This window comes from Monodon monoceros, unplaced genomic scaffold, assembly GCF_005190385.1.
Source record: "Monodon monoceros isolate NGI ecotype Baffin Bay Population unplaced genomic scaffold, NGI_Narwhal_1 Super_Scaffold_5, whole genome shotgun sequence".
In the NCBI taxonomy this organism is placed as follows: domain Eukaryota; kingdom Metazoa; phylum Chordata; class Mammalia; order Artiodactyla; family Monodontidae; genus Monodon; species Monodon monoceros.
In genome coordinates, this window is record NW_021703782.1 from 92,466,536 (window position 1) to 92,484,875 (window position 18,340).

Below are 18,340 nucleotides of genomic sequence, written 5' to 3' on the forward strand. Positions count from 1 at the left end.
GTCCCCTGCATCGGCAGGCAGACTCTCAACCACTGCGCCACCAGGGAAACCCACATTTTCAGTTTTGAAACGACTTTATTAACCTACAAATAATTAAAGGTGATCTCTTAACCTGTGTGTAAAGAAGAAGAGTCTTTCCCTCATATGTGATGATCCAGAATCCAAAGTGGGAAAATGTAAGACTGTTCAGAGAAGATGCTAACCTAGAAACCACAGACAGCTGGGCCTTGGGAACTTGGAGAAACTTGTGCAAGCAACCTTGGAGGTTTTGGAGAATATTGGAGATGGGATTCTGGGGCAGGGGTGGGAAAGAAGGAAGACTGAACTTCTACTGATAATCAAATAGGGTCCTAGGACTTAAGTCATATGGTTAAGGTGCATTTTGAATAATTCTACAGTTACTAAAAAAAAAAAAAAAAAAAAGATAAATCCCTACATCTTAAAATTCCATATTGTTTACACACTATCTCTTACCTAGATTTTTAAAATTACATAGACATTTTAATAATTATATGTATTAGTCTTGCTGTGGTTAATAAACCACAAATTCCAAAAATAACAGAGGTTTGCAGCAAACATTAATTTCTAGATCAAGTTATGTGTTGGTGGCTGGGAGTCCATTGCTATGGCTCTTTTCCATAAGTCTTCCCTTCTGAAGGCAGGAGAGAGCACATGAGGAGGAGAGAGCGCATGAGAGCTGATGGAAACATGCAGTGGCTCTTAAAGTGTCTGCTCCCATCTGGTGTACGTCACATTTGCTCATGTGCCATTGGTCAGAGCCTGTTACGTAGCCAAGCCAACAGTCACTGGACTCGAGTGGAGATATGCCCTCCAGTCGGCAGTCACTTGGCAATAGTGAGTGTGTATAATCCTCTTAAAGGTACAGAGTTAATAATTGCAAACGATACTACAATCTACCATGTGGTTTGTGTCTTCTCCTTTTGTCACTGAATGTTATTTAGTAAATACCTGACATCAGTTTAGATTTATCATTTTAAAAAGTTTTACATACATTTTCTCCCTATTATGTGTATTATAGTTTAGATTAATTTGCGAAGAAACCAACCTTTTGCAAGGAAGTGATGTGGTAGATCACTGCGAGTTTCTTCTTGAATGATTGCAGTGCGTGGAGCTCTGTTGTACACCGTTGCGCTAGCTCAAGGCTCCAGAACAATTTGAATAATGGGGTGATTCTGTATCAGAGTCTTGTTTCTGAATTTTGTAGACATAACTCCAGTGTTTTATGTTGTTTCCTGCTTAAGAAATATATTATTGAGATCTAATTCACATACCGTAAAAGTCACCATTTCAAACTATATTACAGTTGAGTGGTTTTTAGTATACTCACAGCATTGTGCAAACATCATTACTATCTAATTCTGGAATATTTTGTTACCCAAAAAAGAAACCTCATATTTATTAAGTGTTCACTCCTGTTTTCCCCTTCCCTTCAGCCCCTGGCAACCAGAAGTCTTCTTTCTATCTTTGTGGATTTGCCTGTCTGGATTCTTCATACAAATGAAATTATATATGTGGCCTTTCATGTCTGGCTTCTTTCACTTAGAGCAGTGTTTTCAAGGTTCATTGCTGATGTTTTCCGATATATACCCTTTAACATATTTAGGAACCTTCCTTTTATTTCTTAATTTTACTTAGAGATTTTAATAGAATGGCTGATATTTACCAGTGTATGATACCAATAAGCATTTTGGTAGTTGTGGGCATGATTATATTGGACAGTGATCCTATTATCAGTTAATGTAATAAGTAGCATTAATAAATTTCTTAATGTTAAATCACTTTTGATTTCTTGGATTATGTTTGACTCAATCCTGGTATATTATTTTTCTTTCTTTCTTTTTAAAAAAATTCTTCTAATGTACCATTTGCTGTTACTTTACTGACGAAGTCTACACTTACATCTGATTTCCTTTTTTGTCATACTATTTTGATATCAGATATAGGTAACCCTTATAAACTGATTTGAAAGTTTTTTCATTTTTAAATGTTTTTTAGAGTGTTCAAATAAAACAGGACTTGCTCCTTGAGGTTCATTAGAGCTCAGTTGTAAAACCATTGGGGCTTAGCTCACCTTTCAGTAAAAGTTCTCTGACAGCAGTTCTGAGGTTATTTAGTTGTTTAGGTTTTCTAGATCAATTTAATTTCTCTTTGGCCGTACATTTTCCTGCAATGTATGGCCAAAGAGGCTTCCAGGTTTATTAGCATAGCTATTCATAGCACATCCTTGTAATTTATAATCATACACAGAGGTAAGATTTAAATCATTATTGCCTGCTCATTTTTCCCCTCCTTCTTTCTATATTTAATCCTATATTTATTCTATATTAATACAATTCTATATTTAATTCTTTTAGAAGAATTAAATTTTGGTTTTATTTATATATATATATATTTTTTTTTTTTTTTGCAGTACGCGGGCCTCTCACTGTTGTGGCCTCTCCTGTTGCGGAGCACAGGCTCCGGACGTGCAGGCTCAGGGGCCATGGCTCACGGGCCCAGCCGCTCCGTGGCATGTGGGATCTTCCCGGACCAGGGCACGAACCCGTGTCCCCTGCATCGGCAGGCGGACTCTCAACCACTGTGCCACCAGGGAAGCCCTGCTTTAATTTTTTTATTCCCTCTTCCACTTTCTTTTTTTTTTAGATATTTATTTATTTATTTGGCTACACCGAGTCTTAGTTGCGGCAGCTGGGCTCCTTTAGTTTCAGATCGAGTGCTCCTTAGCAGTGGCATGTGAACTCTTAGTTGAGGCATGCACATGGGATCTAGTTCCTTGACCAGGGATCGAACCCGGGCCCCCTGCATTGGGAGTGCGGAGTCTTAACCACTGCGCCACCAGGGAATTCCCCCTCTTCCACTTTCTTTCTTTTTTTTTTTTTTAATTGGGGTATAGTTGTTTTACAATGTTGTGTTAGTTTCTACTGTACAGTGAAGTAAAGTACAGTTCTCTTCCACTTTGACTTTTTTTTTTTAAATGGGAGCACAAGGTAGATGTGGACTAAAGTGTAGTGTTTTATGGGATAAATCTTTTCAAATGTATATATTTATCTGCTCTTAAGGACTGTGCTGCTTTTCCTCATGTATTGGTTTTCTTGGGTCTGAATGATGAGTTGATATAGGCTGGTATATTTTTCGGTTTTCTTGTGTCTGATGAGGTAATACAGGCCTGCTATTTACCTCTCACCAGAAGAAGTGAATTATTGGCTCCCCTGTTTCTTTTTTCTTTCTCTCTCTTTCCTTTTCTTTTTCTTTTTTTTTTTTTTGCCTCGCTGCACGGCTTGCGTGATCTTAGTTCCCCGACCAGGGATTGAGCCTGGGGCCCCGGCAGTGAGAGCACCTAGTTCTAACCACTGTACTGCCAGGGAATTCCCTGGATCCCCCTGTTTCTACTTGATGTTAGAATTGTCTTCTCGGATCTTAGGTTGAGTGGAATAATAGTTGACAGATCAGTTGAGTGGAGTGGTCTCCCCTTGGGAAAAGGAATCAGAAGAAAGAAAACCAGGGTCAGGGACAGTCGGTCAGGAAGACTTGGCCTAGTTCCTCTCTGTGTCTGGATCCAGTATAGCCTGGCTTCCATCTTGTTTTAGGTGCTCTCCCCATCTCGGTAGAGTCCAGCCTTTTCAGAATTTGCGGTCTTGCCTCCTTTGTGCTTGGTGGACCTACCCAGGGCAGCTGACTTCATGAAGGTGCAAACAGGCGCCTTCTGTTCCCCTGACCTTTCTCTTGCATCTCTACCCCTCCTGGCTAGATGAAGCCCTGGGGGCAAGGCACCCTCTGCTGGTGGGCCTCCCATGGTGTATGCCTGTGCTGGCACCCCCTTGCTCACAGCAGCCAGACACTCTGGGGGTCCTCCTTTGCCCCACTGTGGGCCCTTCCATACCCTCATCCCTCCAGACAATTGCAAATTCAAATTAGAGTGTCTGGGAGGGTTCAGGACACTTTCTACTTCTTAGGTAACCTTGAGAACCCTAAGTAACCTCAGTGGCATGGGTTAAAGATACCTCTCAGTTCTTTTCGCAGTTGAGTCCTTTCCTCAGTTGAGTCTCAGTCCTTTTCTCAATTGTCTCCTGTAGGAAATCTTCAAAACTTTTGGCATTTGGATGATGCCCTTTCCTAGTTTCTAATCTGGTACTCATTCCAGTCACTATGCGCCCGCCGCCCCCCCCGCCGCCCCCCCACTGCTCTTTCTCTCCCGTTCTTCAGGTGGTTGTTGTCTGGAAGGGGGGAAGAGGGAGAAAGCAAAGACCTGAGCTTATTAATTCGCTGCATTTATCTAGAAGCCTAGATTTATAATTTTTCAGTGAGTGTGTAACATTGTTATTAATGTAAACACGATCATTTCCTGGTTAGTGAGCCTTTGGAGCTTTTCCAGGGTTCACTCTGTGTTCTTTGATCTGTTATGAACATCTTTGAACAGAACAGTTTTGAGGTTTTCCCTTTGAAGTTATTGCCCATAGTTGGCCTAAATGTAACTTTACAGCAAAGTCAGCAGTCAGGAGTGTTCTGTTGAGTTTGTGCAGGGCCCATCCATTCTTCAGGCATCCCCTGTGTGCCTGGCAGGAGCGAGGTCCATTCAGGCAGGTCGGGTACAGCCTGTGCATTCAGAGAGCTCTCGTTCTCCTGTAGCGTTCAGGATGCCTCGAGAGGCTTTGGCAGGCTCTTCTGAAACGAGATCATCGTGTTGCCCACACTCCCCTAATAGTATCAGAAAGAGAAATTAGAGTGTTTTCGCATGACTTGTTTTTATTAAGTCTATATTGGCCCTTAAGGTATGCCACTTTCTTTCATAAACCCTATGTTTAATGTAATATAGAATTTTGCTGGTGACTAACGTTATTTTAATAACCTCTCTTGCGGCTGGCTGACCACAATGGTGGATCTTATAACTGAAATTCTTTGAGCGAGGGCAGTTTCCAAAGTGTCCTGGTTATGTATTCCTCTTCCTAAGTAGAAAGGGGTGATGGGGAGAAGAAATTCTCTTAGAACTGAAACTACATAGCAAGAATTGATATTTTGGAGCGTTGAGGAGTTTTCATGTATTTATCAACTAGGTAGTTGTAACTCTCACAAAGGCTATTGTAGATGTATCTATTGCTACAGGGAAGTCATTAAGGAAGATGTGGTTAAGGCACCAACTGTGACTCTAGGTGCAATTTTAATTTTCAGCAGCATTTATGGTCTACTGTGAACCCAGCCCCATAGTCTAAAGGGGATGCCGGAATACTTGCAGACAAGTTGACTTTTTTTTTTTTTTTGAGTATTTTAATAGTGATATAACGCCTACCATGTTCCAGGCACTGTTCCAATTGCTCCATATGCTAACTAACTCAATCCCATTATACCCATTTTATAAATGACGAAGCTGGGGCAATAGAGAGATTAAGGAATTTACTTAAGTCATGCTGCTAGTAAAGAGTAGAACCGGGATTCAAAACTCGGCAGTCCGTCCAGGTTAGCCTCAGTTTTGTTGTCATTCAACAGACGTTTATTGAGTACCTTATATTGGCAAGAGATTGAGTTGGGTCACTTCTAAAACACATTCATTCATCAGATACTTACTGAGTACCTACTGTGTTCCAGAAGACACAGTCTCTGCTCCTGTGGAATTTACAGACTGGTGGGAAGTCAGACAGACAGATAATCAATTAATATATAATACATTTTTAGACAGTGGTTAAGTCCTATGATGAAAATAAAGCCAGGGAAGGGACTGGAAAATGATGGAGGGTGCAGGGATGCTTTTAGATTTTTGTGGGCTGAGAACGCCTCTCTGAGTAGGTGTCATTTGAGCAGAAACCTGTTTGAGGAGAAGAGCCAGGCCAGTGGCAATCGGAGGGGAGAGCAGTGTTCCAGGCAGAGTGAGCAGCAAGTATGAAGGCCCTGAGGTCCAGATGAGCCAAGGCCAGGTGTGTAGAGCAGGATGAGCTGGAGGGCAGTGGGGAGAATGTCTGGGATGAGGTCAGAGACTGTGATAAGATCATGTTGGCCCTTGTGGGTTATGGGAGGGAGTCTGGATTTTATTTTGAATGTGTTTGGATGGATGTCTTTCAGAGTTCTGAGCAGCAGGGTAACATGTTTTGATTGACCTTTTCCAGGGAGCATTCTGGCTGCAGTAAGGAGGACTGACTGTAGGGCAGCAACAATGAAACAGGAGGCTTTTTTGTTGAGCCAAGGGATTCTCTCACTTCTTGTAATTCGTGTTAGTTGTAAAGGTGCTGCCCTCCCACAATACGTGCTCTAGAACTCAGGTCTCAGTGAAGCAGACCCGCTACCGGAGGACTCTGAGGGTAGAGGAGCCTGGGTCACTGAGTCCACCTAAGCCCCTGCCCTTCTAAGATTTTTGTCTTTTCCCTCCACGTTTGTTTCTCATGGGGACCATATCTTGAGGGGACTTATCTGGGGGATAACTTGTATTAAGACCCTAAGGGAAAATGTAAGCATTCCTCGACTGGCTTTAAAAACAAAAGCTTCATGTTTACCCAGAAGGATTTATGGCCAGAGAATGGAGATGAGGGACAGTGTTGGGTTGGGGAAAGCCACACAAAGGGGATCCAGCTTGATAACACCCTTGAACTAGGAACCAGATACCTTAGCTCAACTCAGTAGAGTGATAACTGGCTTCCATACATTTGGATACAGAAGTCCTTCACCTTTTTGAGTCGGCTTCCTCATCAGTAGAGATAGTATCTGTCTGCTGACCTCGCCACGTTGAGGTTGATGTAGAGGGCAGCGAAATAAGAATGTGGAAGCCCTGCGCACAGATGTGCCATGGAAGTCGGAGATGGTAGCAACCCTTTATAGGAAAGTCCAGGCATCCGTAGCTCATTTGCTACTCATATATGCTCAAATAATATTACAGGAAGCACCCTGTAGTAAGGGTGTGGATATCTTCCCTGGTTGTGTAGTCCTAAAGGAAAGAATCTGCTGTGTGACAAGGTCTGAGTGACTTTCTCCTCCCCAGCCCCCGCTAACTGATTTGAGAAATAGTTCAGTTCCCACTATCTGGCCAAGATCTTTTAGACCTTTATGTGGGCCGTTCCTGGAGGGTTATTGGCTGAGGTCCCCAGAGCAAAGGTTAGGGGAGTTGAGGTTAGGGGAGTTGTCCTGGAGTCACTGGGAGACGGGCAGACAGATGGATGGATAATCACAGACACACACACGAAGGTGAACAAGGCACAGTTACAGTTGTTGGATGCACAGTGCTTATGGATAAGTTATATATGTAAATAAACGATTAAAACTGTGAAAATTGCTTCAGTGGAAGTATCTTCAAGGTATTGAGAAGGGAGTGACTAATTTTGTCAGGGGCTGGATCCAGGAAGGATTCTAGGAGGACGGGGCATTTGAGAAGATTTCTGTGAGATCCTGGGAGCCCTCTACATAAAAAAGAGGGGTGTGTGTGTGTGTGTGTGTGTGTGCGCGCGCGCTATGTAAGCAACGATGAGAAAATATGAAACAGCATAGTGGGTTCCAGGATCAGTTCAGGCCAGATTGTGGAAAATTGCTGTCTGAGCTGATGTTGGCTTATCTGACTAAAGGTTTTGAATTCATTCTTTCTTTTGTGCAATGTTTAGCCATAGGTGATGGAGCCTTTCTGAGGCCCAGTGAGCTAGTGTTGTTAAAATATAAGGGTGGGCCCCTCAGTGCCTAGCATGGTGCCTTGCCTGAGGTCAGTGTTTAAATATTTACTGAAATGATGAAGACGTGGTGGTTGTCTCAGAGCTCCAGAGAAGATGTCCCCCCGCTGATCCTTGGACCCTGGGATTTGGACACTGCATGCCCTCAGTGACATCAGTGTGCTGAGGAAGCAGGTCGTGGGATGCTGCTGTAGCTAGGCTCTGTGGTCCACACGGAGGGCAGCTGCTGAGGGGCTTGCCTTCCCAGCTGACAAGACCCTGGGCTGAGAAGTGGAGGGGTGGGGTCCATTCCCATGAGTACCCTTTCAGTAATTATAAAAGTATTTTTGACATTGCATAAGTAAGGATGTGATTAAATTATCTGTGGTCAGGGAGACAAAGTTGTTTAGTTTCCATCACCCACTGAGTTGGGTGACATTGCCCTTGACCCCAGACCATGCTTCCCTCTGCCTTGTTCCATACTCTCTTTCCAGATGTGCCATCTTCATCTGGAGCTTATGGACATGACTGCTAGATTGACTTCTCGTTTCCTGTATGTTCTCTGCTCTGGGGGCTAAGTCATATCCAGCCTGCACACAAGAAGAGATCATTCTGGGGAAAGACCCACGCCCAGCCTGTGATCTGATTACCCACAGGTCAGGAATGCAAAAAACATTCCTGACCAAGGCTCTTTGCTTAGTATCATGTCACTTTCTTGCCATATTCCTTAGTCTTTGCCTTCTAATGATTCCAAGGTGACATTCAGAGGCTTTCACATCTACTGCTAGATAGGGCTTTGTTCTCTTATCAAATCTTAAAGCCAGAAAAGGTAACTGGAAGACTGCATCTTTTTTGAATATTATAGGGACATAATTGATTCAAGTGGCTTCCTACTGAGGCCTAAGAAGAAAGAAGTCCATAAGTTTTTAATCTTTCCTTCCCTTTCTTTTCTGGTACTTGCTCCCCCCCCCAACCCTTTTAAACTTTTTTATTGTGGAACATTTTAAACACATTCAGAAGAGGTGAGAATTTATAGTGAACCTGCAAGTACCAGCTTCAACAGTGATCAGCTTTGGGCCATCCTGTATCATCTATATCCCAACTACCTGACCTTAATTATTTTGAAGCAAATACCACACATCCTATCATTTCATCTATGAATACTTTAGTTATGTGTTACTAAAAGATGAAGACTTTGTAAAATCATAATACTTCCATTATCACACCTAATAATTCCTTCATGTCATCAAATAATTGATCAATATTCAAAATTTCCTGAATGTCTCAAAATCTTTTAACCCTGTGTTTTAATCAGGACCCACTGCAGTTGTTGATAGGTCTCCTAAGTTTTATTACATCCATAGGTGCTCTTTCCAACTCTTTCTTTTTTCCTTACAATTTATTTATTTATTGAAGAAACTGGGTCTTCGGTTCTCTTTAGCTTCACATTGTGTAGATGCCGCTGATTGCATCCTCGCAGCACTTGTTTAACATGCTCCTCACTCTTGCTGTATTGCCTATAAATTGGTGTTGTGTCTAGAGATTTGTTCAGGACTCATATCCAGCATATTTGGCAAGCATACTTCATAGGTGGTGGTGTGAACTCGTTCCAGGAGGCACGTAATGTTTAGCTGTCTCTTTGTGATGGTTGATGAGGTTTTTAAATGTGTTGGATATTTAAGAGGGTTCTGGCCCCTTAATGTTTACCTGGGCCCAAGTGGCGGTCTTGAGAATGTGGGAAAAAGAGACAATGTGGTGTGCTCAGGAGCTCTTTCTCCGTCGAAGTCTGACGACGGTGGTAGCTGTCATGTTCTCTGTCCTTGAACTGTCGGTTCCTGCAGCGCGTGCTGACACATGAATCAACGGGATTTGGTGTAGAGCACTGCCCGTCGTGTTTCTCTTGGTTGTAAAAGACTCGTCCACTTAAGAAATGGTAAGGAGAGGATCAGATTCTTTGAAAGTTATTTTTGTATTTAGAGGTGTTTCTTGGTTTGGCTAAAGCAGCCTCTGTTGCTGGTGTTCTCCAGGTGTGTGATTTTAGCTGCTTTGTAAGGTGATTCTTTTTTTCTTTCAGGATCTCATTTTGCCCAACGGCGGTACTCCAGCAGGCCCTGCAAGTCCAGCTTCTTCATCTTCCCTTCTCAACAGACTACAACTTGATGATGACATCGATGGTGAGACCAGAGACCTCTTTGTCACGGTTGATGATCCCAAGAAGCATGTCTGTACGATGGAGACCTACATCACTTACAGGATCACCACCAAAGTAGGTCTTTTTATTATCTTCCACCTGTCTAGAGTGTCTTGGAGAATTGAAGTCCTACCGCCATGATTCCTGCCTTTCCTTTTTCCCTTCCTTTGTACAACTCTGTTCACCTTTATGACAATTGTGAGTATCGCTTTTTGGGAGAGTGGATATATTCAGATTTAAAAGGATTATGCATAAGTTTTTTTCTTTTAACCTTAAAATGAAGGAGAAATTGTGACTACAGTCTTTCAAATGAAACTTTTTTTTTTTTTTTTTGCGGTACGCGGGCCTCTCACTGTTGTGGCCTCTCCTGTCGCGGAGCACAGTCTCCGGACGCGCAGGCTCAGCGGTCATGGCTCACGGGCCCAGCCGCTCTGCGGCATGTGGGATCCTCCCGGAGCGGGGCACGAACCCGTGTCCCCTGCATTGGCAGGCGGACTCTCAACCACTGCGCCACCAGAGAAGCCCTCAAATGAAACTTTTAAACCCCGTACTTTCACTTATTTTCTATCATGATATTGTTTAAGATGTTAATATCTCATTACTCTTGAAATTTATTAATCATTGTTTCAACCATTGTATCAACCTGAAGCTCTGTGATGAGAACATGATTATAATCTGGTGTAATTAGTCTTTTTACAATTTTTTTTTAACATCTTTATGGGAGTATAATTGCTTTACAATGATGTGTTAGTTTTTTATAACAAAGTGAATCAGCTATACATATACATATATCTCCATATCTCCTCCCTCTTGCATCTCGCTCCCACCCTCCCATCCCGCTTCTCTAGGTGGTCCCAAAGCACCGAGCTGATCTCCCTGTGCTATGTGGCTGCTTCCAACTATCTATTTTACATTTGGTAGTGTGTATATATGTACATGCCACTCTCTCACTTCGTCCCAGCTTACCCATCCCCCTCCCCGTGTCCTCAAGTCCATTCTCTACGTCTGCATCTTTATTCCTATCCTGCCCCTAGGTTCTTCAGAACTTTTTTTTTTTTTAGATTCCATATATATGTGTTAGCATACAGTATTTTTTTCTTTCTGACTTACTTCACTCTGTATGATAGACTCTAGGTCCATCCACCTCACTACAGATAACACAATTTCCTTTCTTTTTATGGCCGAGTAATATTCCATTGTATATATGTGCCACATCATTTTTATCCATTCATCTGGCCATGGACACTTAGGTTGCTTCCATGTCCTGACTATTGTAAGTAGAGCTGCAGTGAACATTGTGGTACATGACTCTTTTTGAATTATGGTTTTCTCAGGGTATATGCCCAGTAGTGGGATTGCTGGGTCGTATGGTAGTTCTATTTTTAGTTTTTTAAGGAACCTCCATACTGTTCTCCATAGTGGCTGTATCAATTTACATTCCCACCAACAGTGCAAGAGGGTTTCCTTTTCTCCACACCCCCTCCAGCATTTATTGTTTCTAGATTTTTTGATGATCTCCATTCTGACTGGTGTGAGGTGACACCTCATTGTAGTTTTGATTTGCGTTTCTCTAATGATTAGTGATGTTGAGCATCCTTTCATGTGTTTGTTGGCAATCTGTATATCTTCTTTGGAGAAATGTCTGTTTAGGTCTCCTGTGCATTTTTGGATTATGTTGTTTGTTTTTTTGTTATTGAGCTGCATGAGCTGCTTGTAAATTTTGGAGATTAATCCTTTGTCAGTTGCTTCATTTGCAAATATTTTCTCCCATTCTGAGGGTTGTCTTTTCATCTTGTTTATGGTTTCCTTTGCTGTGCAAAAGCTTCTAAGTTTCATTAGGTCCCATTTGTTTACTTTTGTTTTTATTTCCATTTCTCTAAGAGGTAGGTCAGAAAGGATCTTGCTGTGATTTATGTCAAACAGTGTTTTTCCTATGTTTTCCTCTAAGAGTTTGATAGTGCTTGGCCTTACATTTAGGTCTCGAATCCATTTTGAGCTTATTTTTGTGTATGGTGTTAGGGAGTGTTCTAATTTCATTCTTTTACATGTAGCTGTCCAGTTTTCCCAGCACCACTTACTGAAGAGGCTGTCTTTTCTCCATTGTATATTCTTGCCTCCTTTATCAAAAATAAGGTAACCGTATGTGCGTGGGTTTATCTCTGGGCTTTCCATCCTGTTCTATTGATCTATATTTCTGTGTTTGTGCCAGTACCATAGTGTCTTGATTACTGTAGCTTTGTAGTATGGTCTGAAGTCCAGGAGCCTGATTCCTCCAGCTCCGTTTTTCTTTCTAAAGATTACTTTGGCTATTCGGAGTCTTTTGTGTCTCCATACAAATTGTGAATTTTTTTGCTCTAGTTCTGTGAAAAATGCCAGTGGTAGTTTGATAAGGATTGCATTGAATCTGTAGATTGCTTTGGGTCGTATAGTCATTTTCACAATGTTGATTCTTCCAATCCAAGAACATGGTATCTCTCTCCATCTGTTTGTATCATCTTTAATTTCTTTCATCAGTGTCTTATAGTTTTCTGCATACAGGTAGTCTTAATGTCAGGCAGAGGAAGAGTAAGAGAAGAGTGGGAACTAATATTTATTAACTTTCTGCCTTGTACCACTATATTACTGCCTTGTCTTTTCCACACCTGGTTCACATTTGAAAATTTGTATGTGTGCAGAGGCATATGCGCTCACACAGTCTGCCCCTGTCTCTTTTGGCACTGGGTAGTATTTCTCAACATTGCTAAGTGCTTAGATGTGTATTATATCCTCAGAGGTCCTAGGATGATATACATACCCCCCATGAATCATTTCCAGTTACTTATTTTTTTCTCCCTAGCGTCAACTTGTACCCTGTAGTCAGTGAAATGCAAAACACGTTTTTCTTGAATTTGTGCTCTAAACAGCTGAATGTCAAGGTGATCGCCTGGCACAGCAGTGCTCACCTGTCTTGATGCTTCCCCAGCCCTGCTTGTCCTCCACCCTGCAGTTTCTCTCCCTGTCAGCGGATTCTCAGGCTGATGCCCGTGCTGCAGCTCACCACTCTCTCCTCTGCTGTCTCTGTCCTTCCTTCCCCTTTCTCCATTGTGCTCTTATTTCTGTCTCTTTTCCTCTAAGTCAGATAATGTCTTAGGATAATCTTTCCAAGTTCCAGTCCCACATTTTCACTTGGCTTCGAGGACAGCACCTTAAGGGTGAACTTGTTGCAGGATTAAGTTTTACTTCTTACCGTGAATTCCACTTCTGATCTCAAACCAGAGTCCTTTTCTTTTCCTGTTTCAAATAGTGACACCAGGTTTAATACGTTGGTGATGCATCTGGAACCTTTTTTCTGAGTGTTGTATTAAAGGACGTGTAGGGATGCGTGGGGATGAGAGAGAGGAAAGACGGGAACACAGGGTCGCAAACTCCTGATCTTGTCCCAGCACCCCACTCCTGCTGAGCTTCTCAAGCAAAGTTAATGGTCAGAGGACGAGGTTGTACAAATACTTACTTTATGACTTTGAGCTTTGACTCCCAGGCCTGATTCAGATTCCTGATGACAAAAGCTGGACAAAGTACAGAGCTGCTTTTGCCTGAGCTAAAATGAGCCTAGGGCTGAGAGCCAACGCGGGGAAAGTGTTCCCCACCGAGGTCTAAGGCGTGGCTGTCTTCTCTCTCCAGTGGTGGAGAGAGGCTTTCTCAGGGCTGGCAGATCCTGGCAGTTTTCTCTGTAGGCGTCTAGAAAGTAACATCTTAGTAATAGCTAATTATTGAGCATTTACCATATGCTGTACTTTTTTTTTTTTTGCAGTAGAAACCCTTTAAATTTTATTTTATGTAAGTAATATGTGCTCATTATAGAGAAATTGGAAAACTCAAGTAAGCTAAAACAATAAAATAAAAGAACAGTTACAAGCTCACCAGCCAGAAATAATCATTTATAATTCTCTGAACTATTTGTCTCTATCCATTCATTCACAAAAATGAGTATTTTACTTGCGGCCAATTCGCTTAATACAATGCAAATGTCTTCCTCTGCTAGTAAATGCCAGTGAGCACAGATATGCCATTGTTTCTAAGACTGCAGTAGTGCTCCGCCCTGTGGATGAGCTGTCATTTATTTTGTGCTAAGTGCTTTAAATATATCCTCAGTTAATCATCACGCACAGTGAAGTAGGTACTGGTAGTATTCTTACTTTTGCACATGAGGAAACTAAGACACAGCGATATTAAGAAAATTGCTCGAAGACATGCAACTAATACGTGTTAAAACTTGAACCCAGATCTGTCTTGAACCCAGATCTGTCTTGTGCTGTGCTTTCAGAAGACGTGGTTTTCGAGAAAGTGACCCACACCGCCCCTCCCATCCCCCCACCAGCACCGTCACATCCGCTACCATGGCCTGACTGTTGAAATTGATGATGATGTGCAGATAGACTGGAGGTCGGGGAAACAGAGAGCAGCCCTCAGCTCCCTTTGGAAGCCGTCCTCCTCTTGTCTTTTATCCCATCGCCAGATAGTCATCTCCTAGGCTTATGCCCCAATTAATTCCTCTTTTCAGGTGTCTCAGTGGTCAATGCAGGCTAAATGCTGCTGAGGTCAAGTTATATGTAAGGATTACAAAGTGAATGTTAGATTTAATGATGAGAAGGTTATTGATGACTACGGTGAGAGCAGCTTCATTGGGGTGGTGGTACCAGTGTGCAGTGGGTTAGGATGAGTGGGAAGTAAGGAAAAGACGTGGTGAGTGTTGGTAGTTTGGCAGTGAAAGTGAGTGAGAGAACAGTAGCTGGAGGAGGGGGATGTGGCTTTGAGGGGGAGAGGCATTTTGTTTGTTTTTTAAGGGTGAAAGAGACTTAAACGTTTAAGTGCCACGTGGCCGTTGTTGGGGGAGAAGGAGACTGTGGGTTGAAGGTTGGAGAGTAGGATGGAAGCCTCTGAGGAGGTGGGCGGAGAGTGTCCCCGGCAGAAGTGGAGGGAGGGAGTGGCCTCTCATGGGGGAAACATACTTTTTCCATTGTTTCTGGAAGAAGGGAAGTGGTTTGTTTTTGTTTTGTGGCAGGATGTTGAGGGGTTCTTTGCTTATATCTGCAGTTTTCTCTATGAATAGATGATGAGGTCTTCGTGAAGAGTGAAGGGGGAGGTTTTGAAGTGGGGCTTAGAAGCTTTCAAAACTTCTACAGGCTTCACGTTAACTCTCGGAGAGCCGACTAAGGAAGTATGGGGAAAATGGGGAAGAGAGTTGACTAAGGAAGTATCAAGAGATTGATTGACAGTGTTGAGCGTCCAGTTGTAGAATTTATTGCTTCAGTCAGTGTGTTTCCCTGATTTTGTTTTTCTTCCAGACTGTGCCTAAGTCTAGAAAAGCAGGCAGCAGGTGGTTGCATTTTTGCCAGAGTTGTATGAATGACAGTGTGGAAGGGGCATTTAGGATGTGGGCAAGTAAGATGCTGAAGTGATGGTTGGTGGAATTGATGCTGAGTAAGGAAGAAAGTAAAGACAGGAGTGGATGGATTGTCAAGAACCGTAGTTCCCGAGGCTGAAAAACCAGGGGTACTGGGAGATGGAAGAGTCTGAAATATAAGAGGTGCCAGTTAGAGAGGGAGATGTCTGAATTTCTGTGTGATGACAAAGTCTGTGGAGAGGCCATGGCAGTGGAGTGAGGTGTAGTTGGCTTAGCGGTGGGTGTTGTGTGTGGGAACCACCTGCGTCTTGAGGGCACCCAGATGATGAAGCCCGAGAACAAGGTGCTCTCAGGGGAATCAGGAGAAAGGCCAGAGGTGTCAGCAGATGACAGGTGTGAGGAGAGGTAGAGGTATCTATAACCTGATGGCATGAGCCTCGAAAGGATTTTCCGGGGTGGGAGGAGTGGTGTGGAGGGAGCAGGATGTCAACAGCAACTCTTTTTTTTTTTTTTTTTTTTTTTTGCGGTACGCGGGCCTCTCACTGTTTTGGCCTCTCCCGTTGCGGAGCACAGGTTACGGACGTGCAGGCTTAGCGGCCACGGCTCACGGGCCCAGCCGCTCCGCGGCATGTGGGATCTTCCCGGACCGGGGCACGAACCCGTGTCCCCTGCATCGGCAGGCGGACTCTCAACCACTGTGCCACCAGGGAAGCCCTCAACAGCAACTCTTGGTCTTGGTCTTAGAGGTTTGTGAAATGTAAGAACACCAGCAGCTTTCCACTTGATGGGACAGCAAGGGGGCTGTATTCTCGGGAGAGCCAGCTTTCAGAATTTGAGCAGGTTGAGGGACTACAGGACTTTATTACTTACGGGACGGGTGTTCCAGAGAGCTGGATGGGAAGATCTGAGGAGGAGGAAATAAATGGAAGCTCGTTTCGGAAGAAGGAGGCCAGAACACTCTTCAGCATCATTCTCAGGTGCTCTTAGAGCTACAGGGCTTTGAAACAGAATGGGATTAACTGGCTAATATTTGATAAGGGAAGAGGTTCTTTTTTGGGGGGAGGGGGTTACTCAGACTGGTTAGGATCCAGCTGTGGCCTGGACGGATGGCATTTCTGATAGAGACAAAGCCTCTCTAGAGTGAGTTGACTGTAAAATCAACTTTTCAGTTGACTGAAAATGCTTGGGAAAGGCTCCAGGCCATAGTCACTGGGCCCATCAGCTCCTAGGGAATAAAGAGGAGTTGTTTTGTGGGACGGTGAGGCCCAGGGGACTGGATGTGCTCCTGGGGGATGCTCCGTGCTGGGTCTTCCAAAGTATTAAACTTAACAAAATTTGGCAGCGATGCCTAGAGATGACCAAGGAGATATTCACAGGGTGCAGTGGTGAGAATGAATATTCTTCATTACAACTCTTGTGCTCGGTTACCTATTTGTAGATATGACTTTAGGTGTGTACGAATGACCTTATCTTGGTGGGGCATTCTAGAGTATGGAACACAGTAAGGAAGGACACAGAACAAAACTGTAAAGTGGTCGCCTCTGGTTATGGAATTGTGGGTGTGCACTTTCTTTTTTATTGTTTTGTTTACCACAGATACTAGAAAATAGAGATAAACACTTATTAGTACTTTATTTTTCTTTCTAAGTCAGACCCTGAATTTCACAGAGGAAAATCTTACTACAGACTCATAGTTGGGGTTTTATTGGCCTGCGTATTTTATGAGCACTGTATGTCCTATAACGGACTAGATTTCTTTCCAGAAATTCACAGTAATGTCTGTGGCCCAATTTTAACAAGTGTGCAGAATTCCAAGGTGAGTGTGTTTTGCTAGCCTCGTTCCCAGCTCTACTTTTTCTCTCTGTCCTTGTTTTTCTTTATCTTGCTCACCTACTTCTAATTTATGTCATTTGATCATATTCCACATATCGCTCTATCTTTTCTAGAACAAGTGGTGGTAAAAATAAGTAAAATAATTACCAGGTCAGAGAGTGTGAGCATCCTTCTCTTTCATGATGGGTTTTTTTTTATGTTATTGCTTTCCAAAGCATCAAACAAATTTTACTGATTTATTAAATCCCCTGTCCTTAAAGGAGCTGTTTTAAAAAGTGAGTTTTTTTTGTGTGTGACTATAAGTATTGTATAAGAATGTTAGAAAGTTTGGAAATAGAGTTGAATGTAAAGTTGTCATCATAAGTCCTAGATTTTTCTTCTAACTTTTTATGTCAAAAATTCCAACACCAATGAAATCATAAAATATGTATAATTAATTTTGTATCCTGCTGTTTTTTCTTAAAACTATCACTGAAGCATTTTTGCCATTAAAAATGTTTTACAGACATGATTACTGATAACCATAGAATAAATATACCATAATTTCCCTGACTGTTTTTTATTGTTGAACATTTAGGTTGCTTTGAATTTGTTATTTTAAATAATATTGCAGTGAACATCATTATACAGGTATCTTTGCCACAGTTTAAAAATTATTTTCTAATGATAGATTCCTAGAAGTAGCATAGCAGCAATTTTATATATATGTATACATGTATGCCATAAATAAAGGAGATAATTCAGGTGAATATTTTCAAAAGCTTGCAATGAAGACAGACTTCTTATCAATGACACTAAAAGTAGCAACCACAAAGGGAAAAAATGGATGAATTTGACTATATAACAATTTTTAAATTCTGTATAATAAAAGCCATTTGGCAGTCATGATAGGTAGATCACTATAAAGAGCTTTCACAAATGGAGAAGACTAGACTCACAAATATATAAAAAGACTTCTCACAAAAGAAGAAAAATGTACAGCCAACAAACACTTGAAAGGATGTTCAACCACGACAGTCATTAAAGAAACAAAAGTAAAACAAAGATGACATGTTATTTTTCAGTTATACTTCCATCAAAGATAACCAGTATTGAGACTATATGCTAAGAATATAAATCAGTCTGTAACTGGAAACAATTTGTCGATTAAAGATACGTATACTCTTTCATGTATATTCTTTCGTAATTTCAAGAGAATTATCAGTGATTTTTACCGTAGTATGGTTTATTGATTGAAAAATTGGTAACAACCTAAGTGGGGATTTGGTTTAATTATGGTATCTTCATGTGTGTTAA

The 18,340-nt window shown here is 42.1% G+C and overlaps 1 protein-coding gene across 3 annotated transcripts in view; it reads left to right on the forward strand.

The window, feature by feature from the left end:
• SNX30 (sorting nexin family member 30) overlaps nucleotides 1-18,340 on the forward strand; it is a 105,491-nt gene that overhangs the window by 34,454 nt on the left and 52,697 nt on the right. For 2 of the 3 annotated variants that reach the window (XM_029201347.1, XM_029201348.1), the window contains exon 2: nucleotides 9,712-9,903. In XM_029201347.1, coding sequence (XP_029057180.1) covers nucleotides 9,712-9,903 — 192 coding nt within the window. Of the gene's footprint in view, nucleotides 1-8,644; nucleotides 9,571-9,711; nucleotides 9,904-18,340 lie in introns of those variants that run through there. The other variant, XM_029201349.1, reaches the window with a different exon arrangement.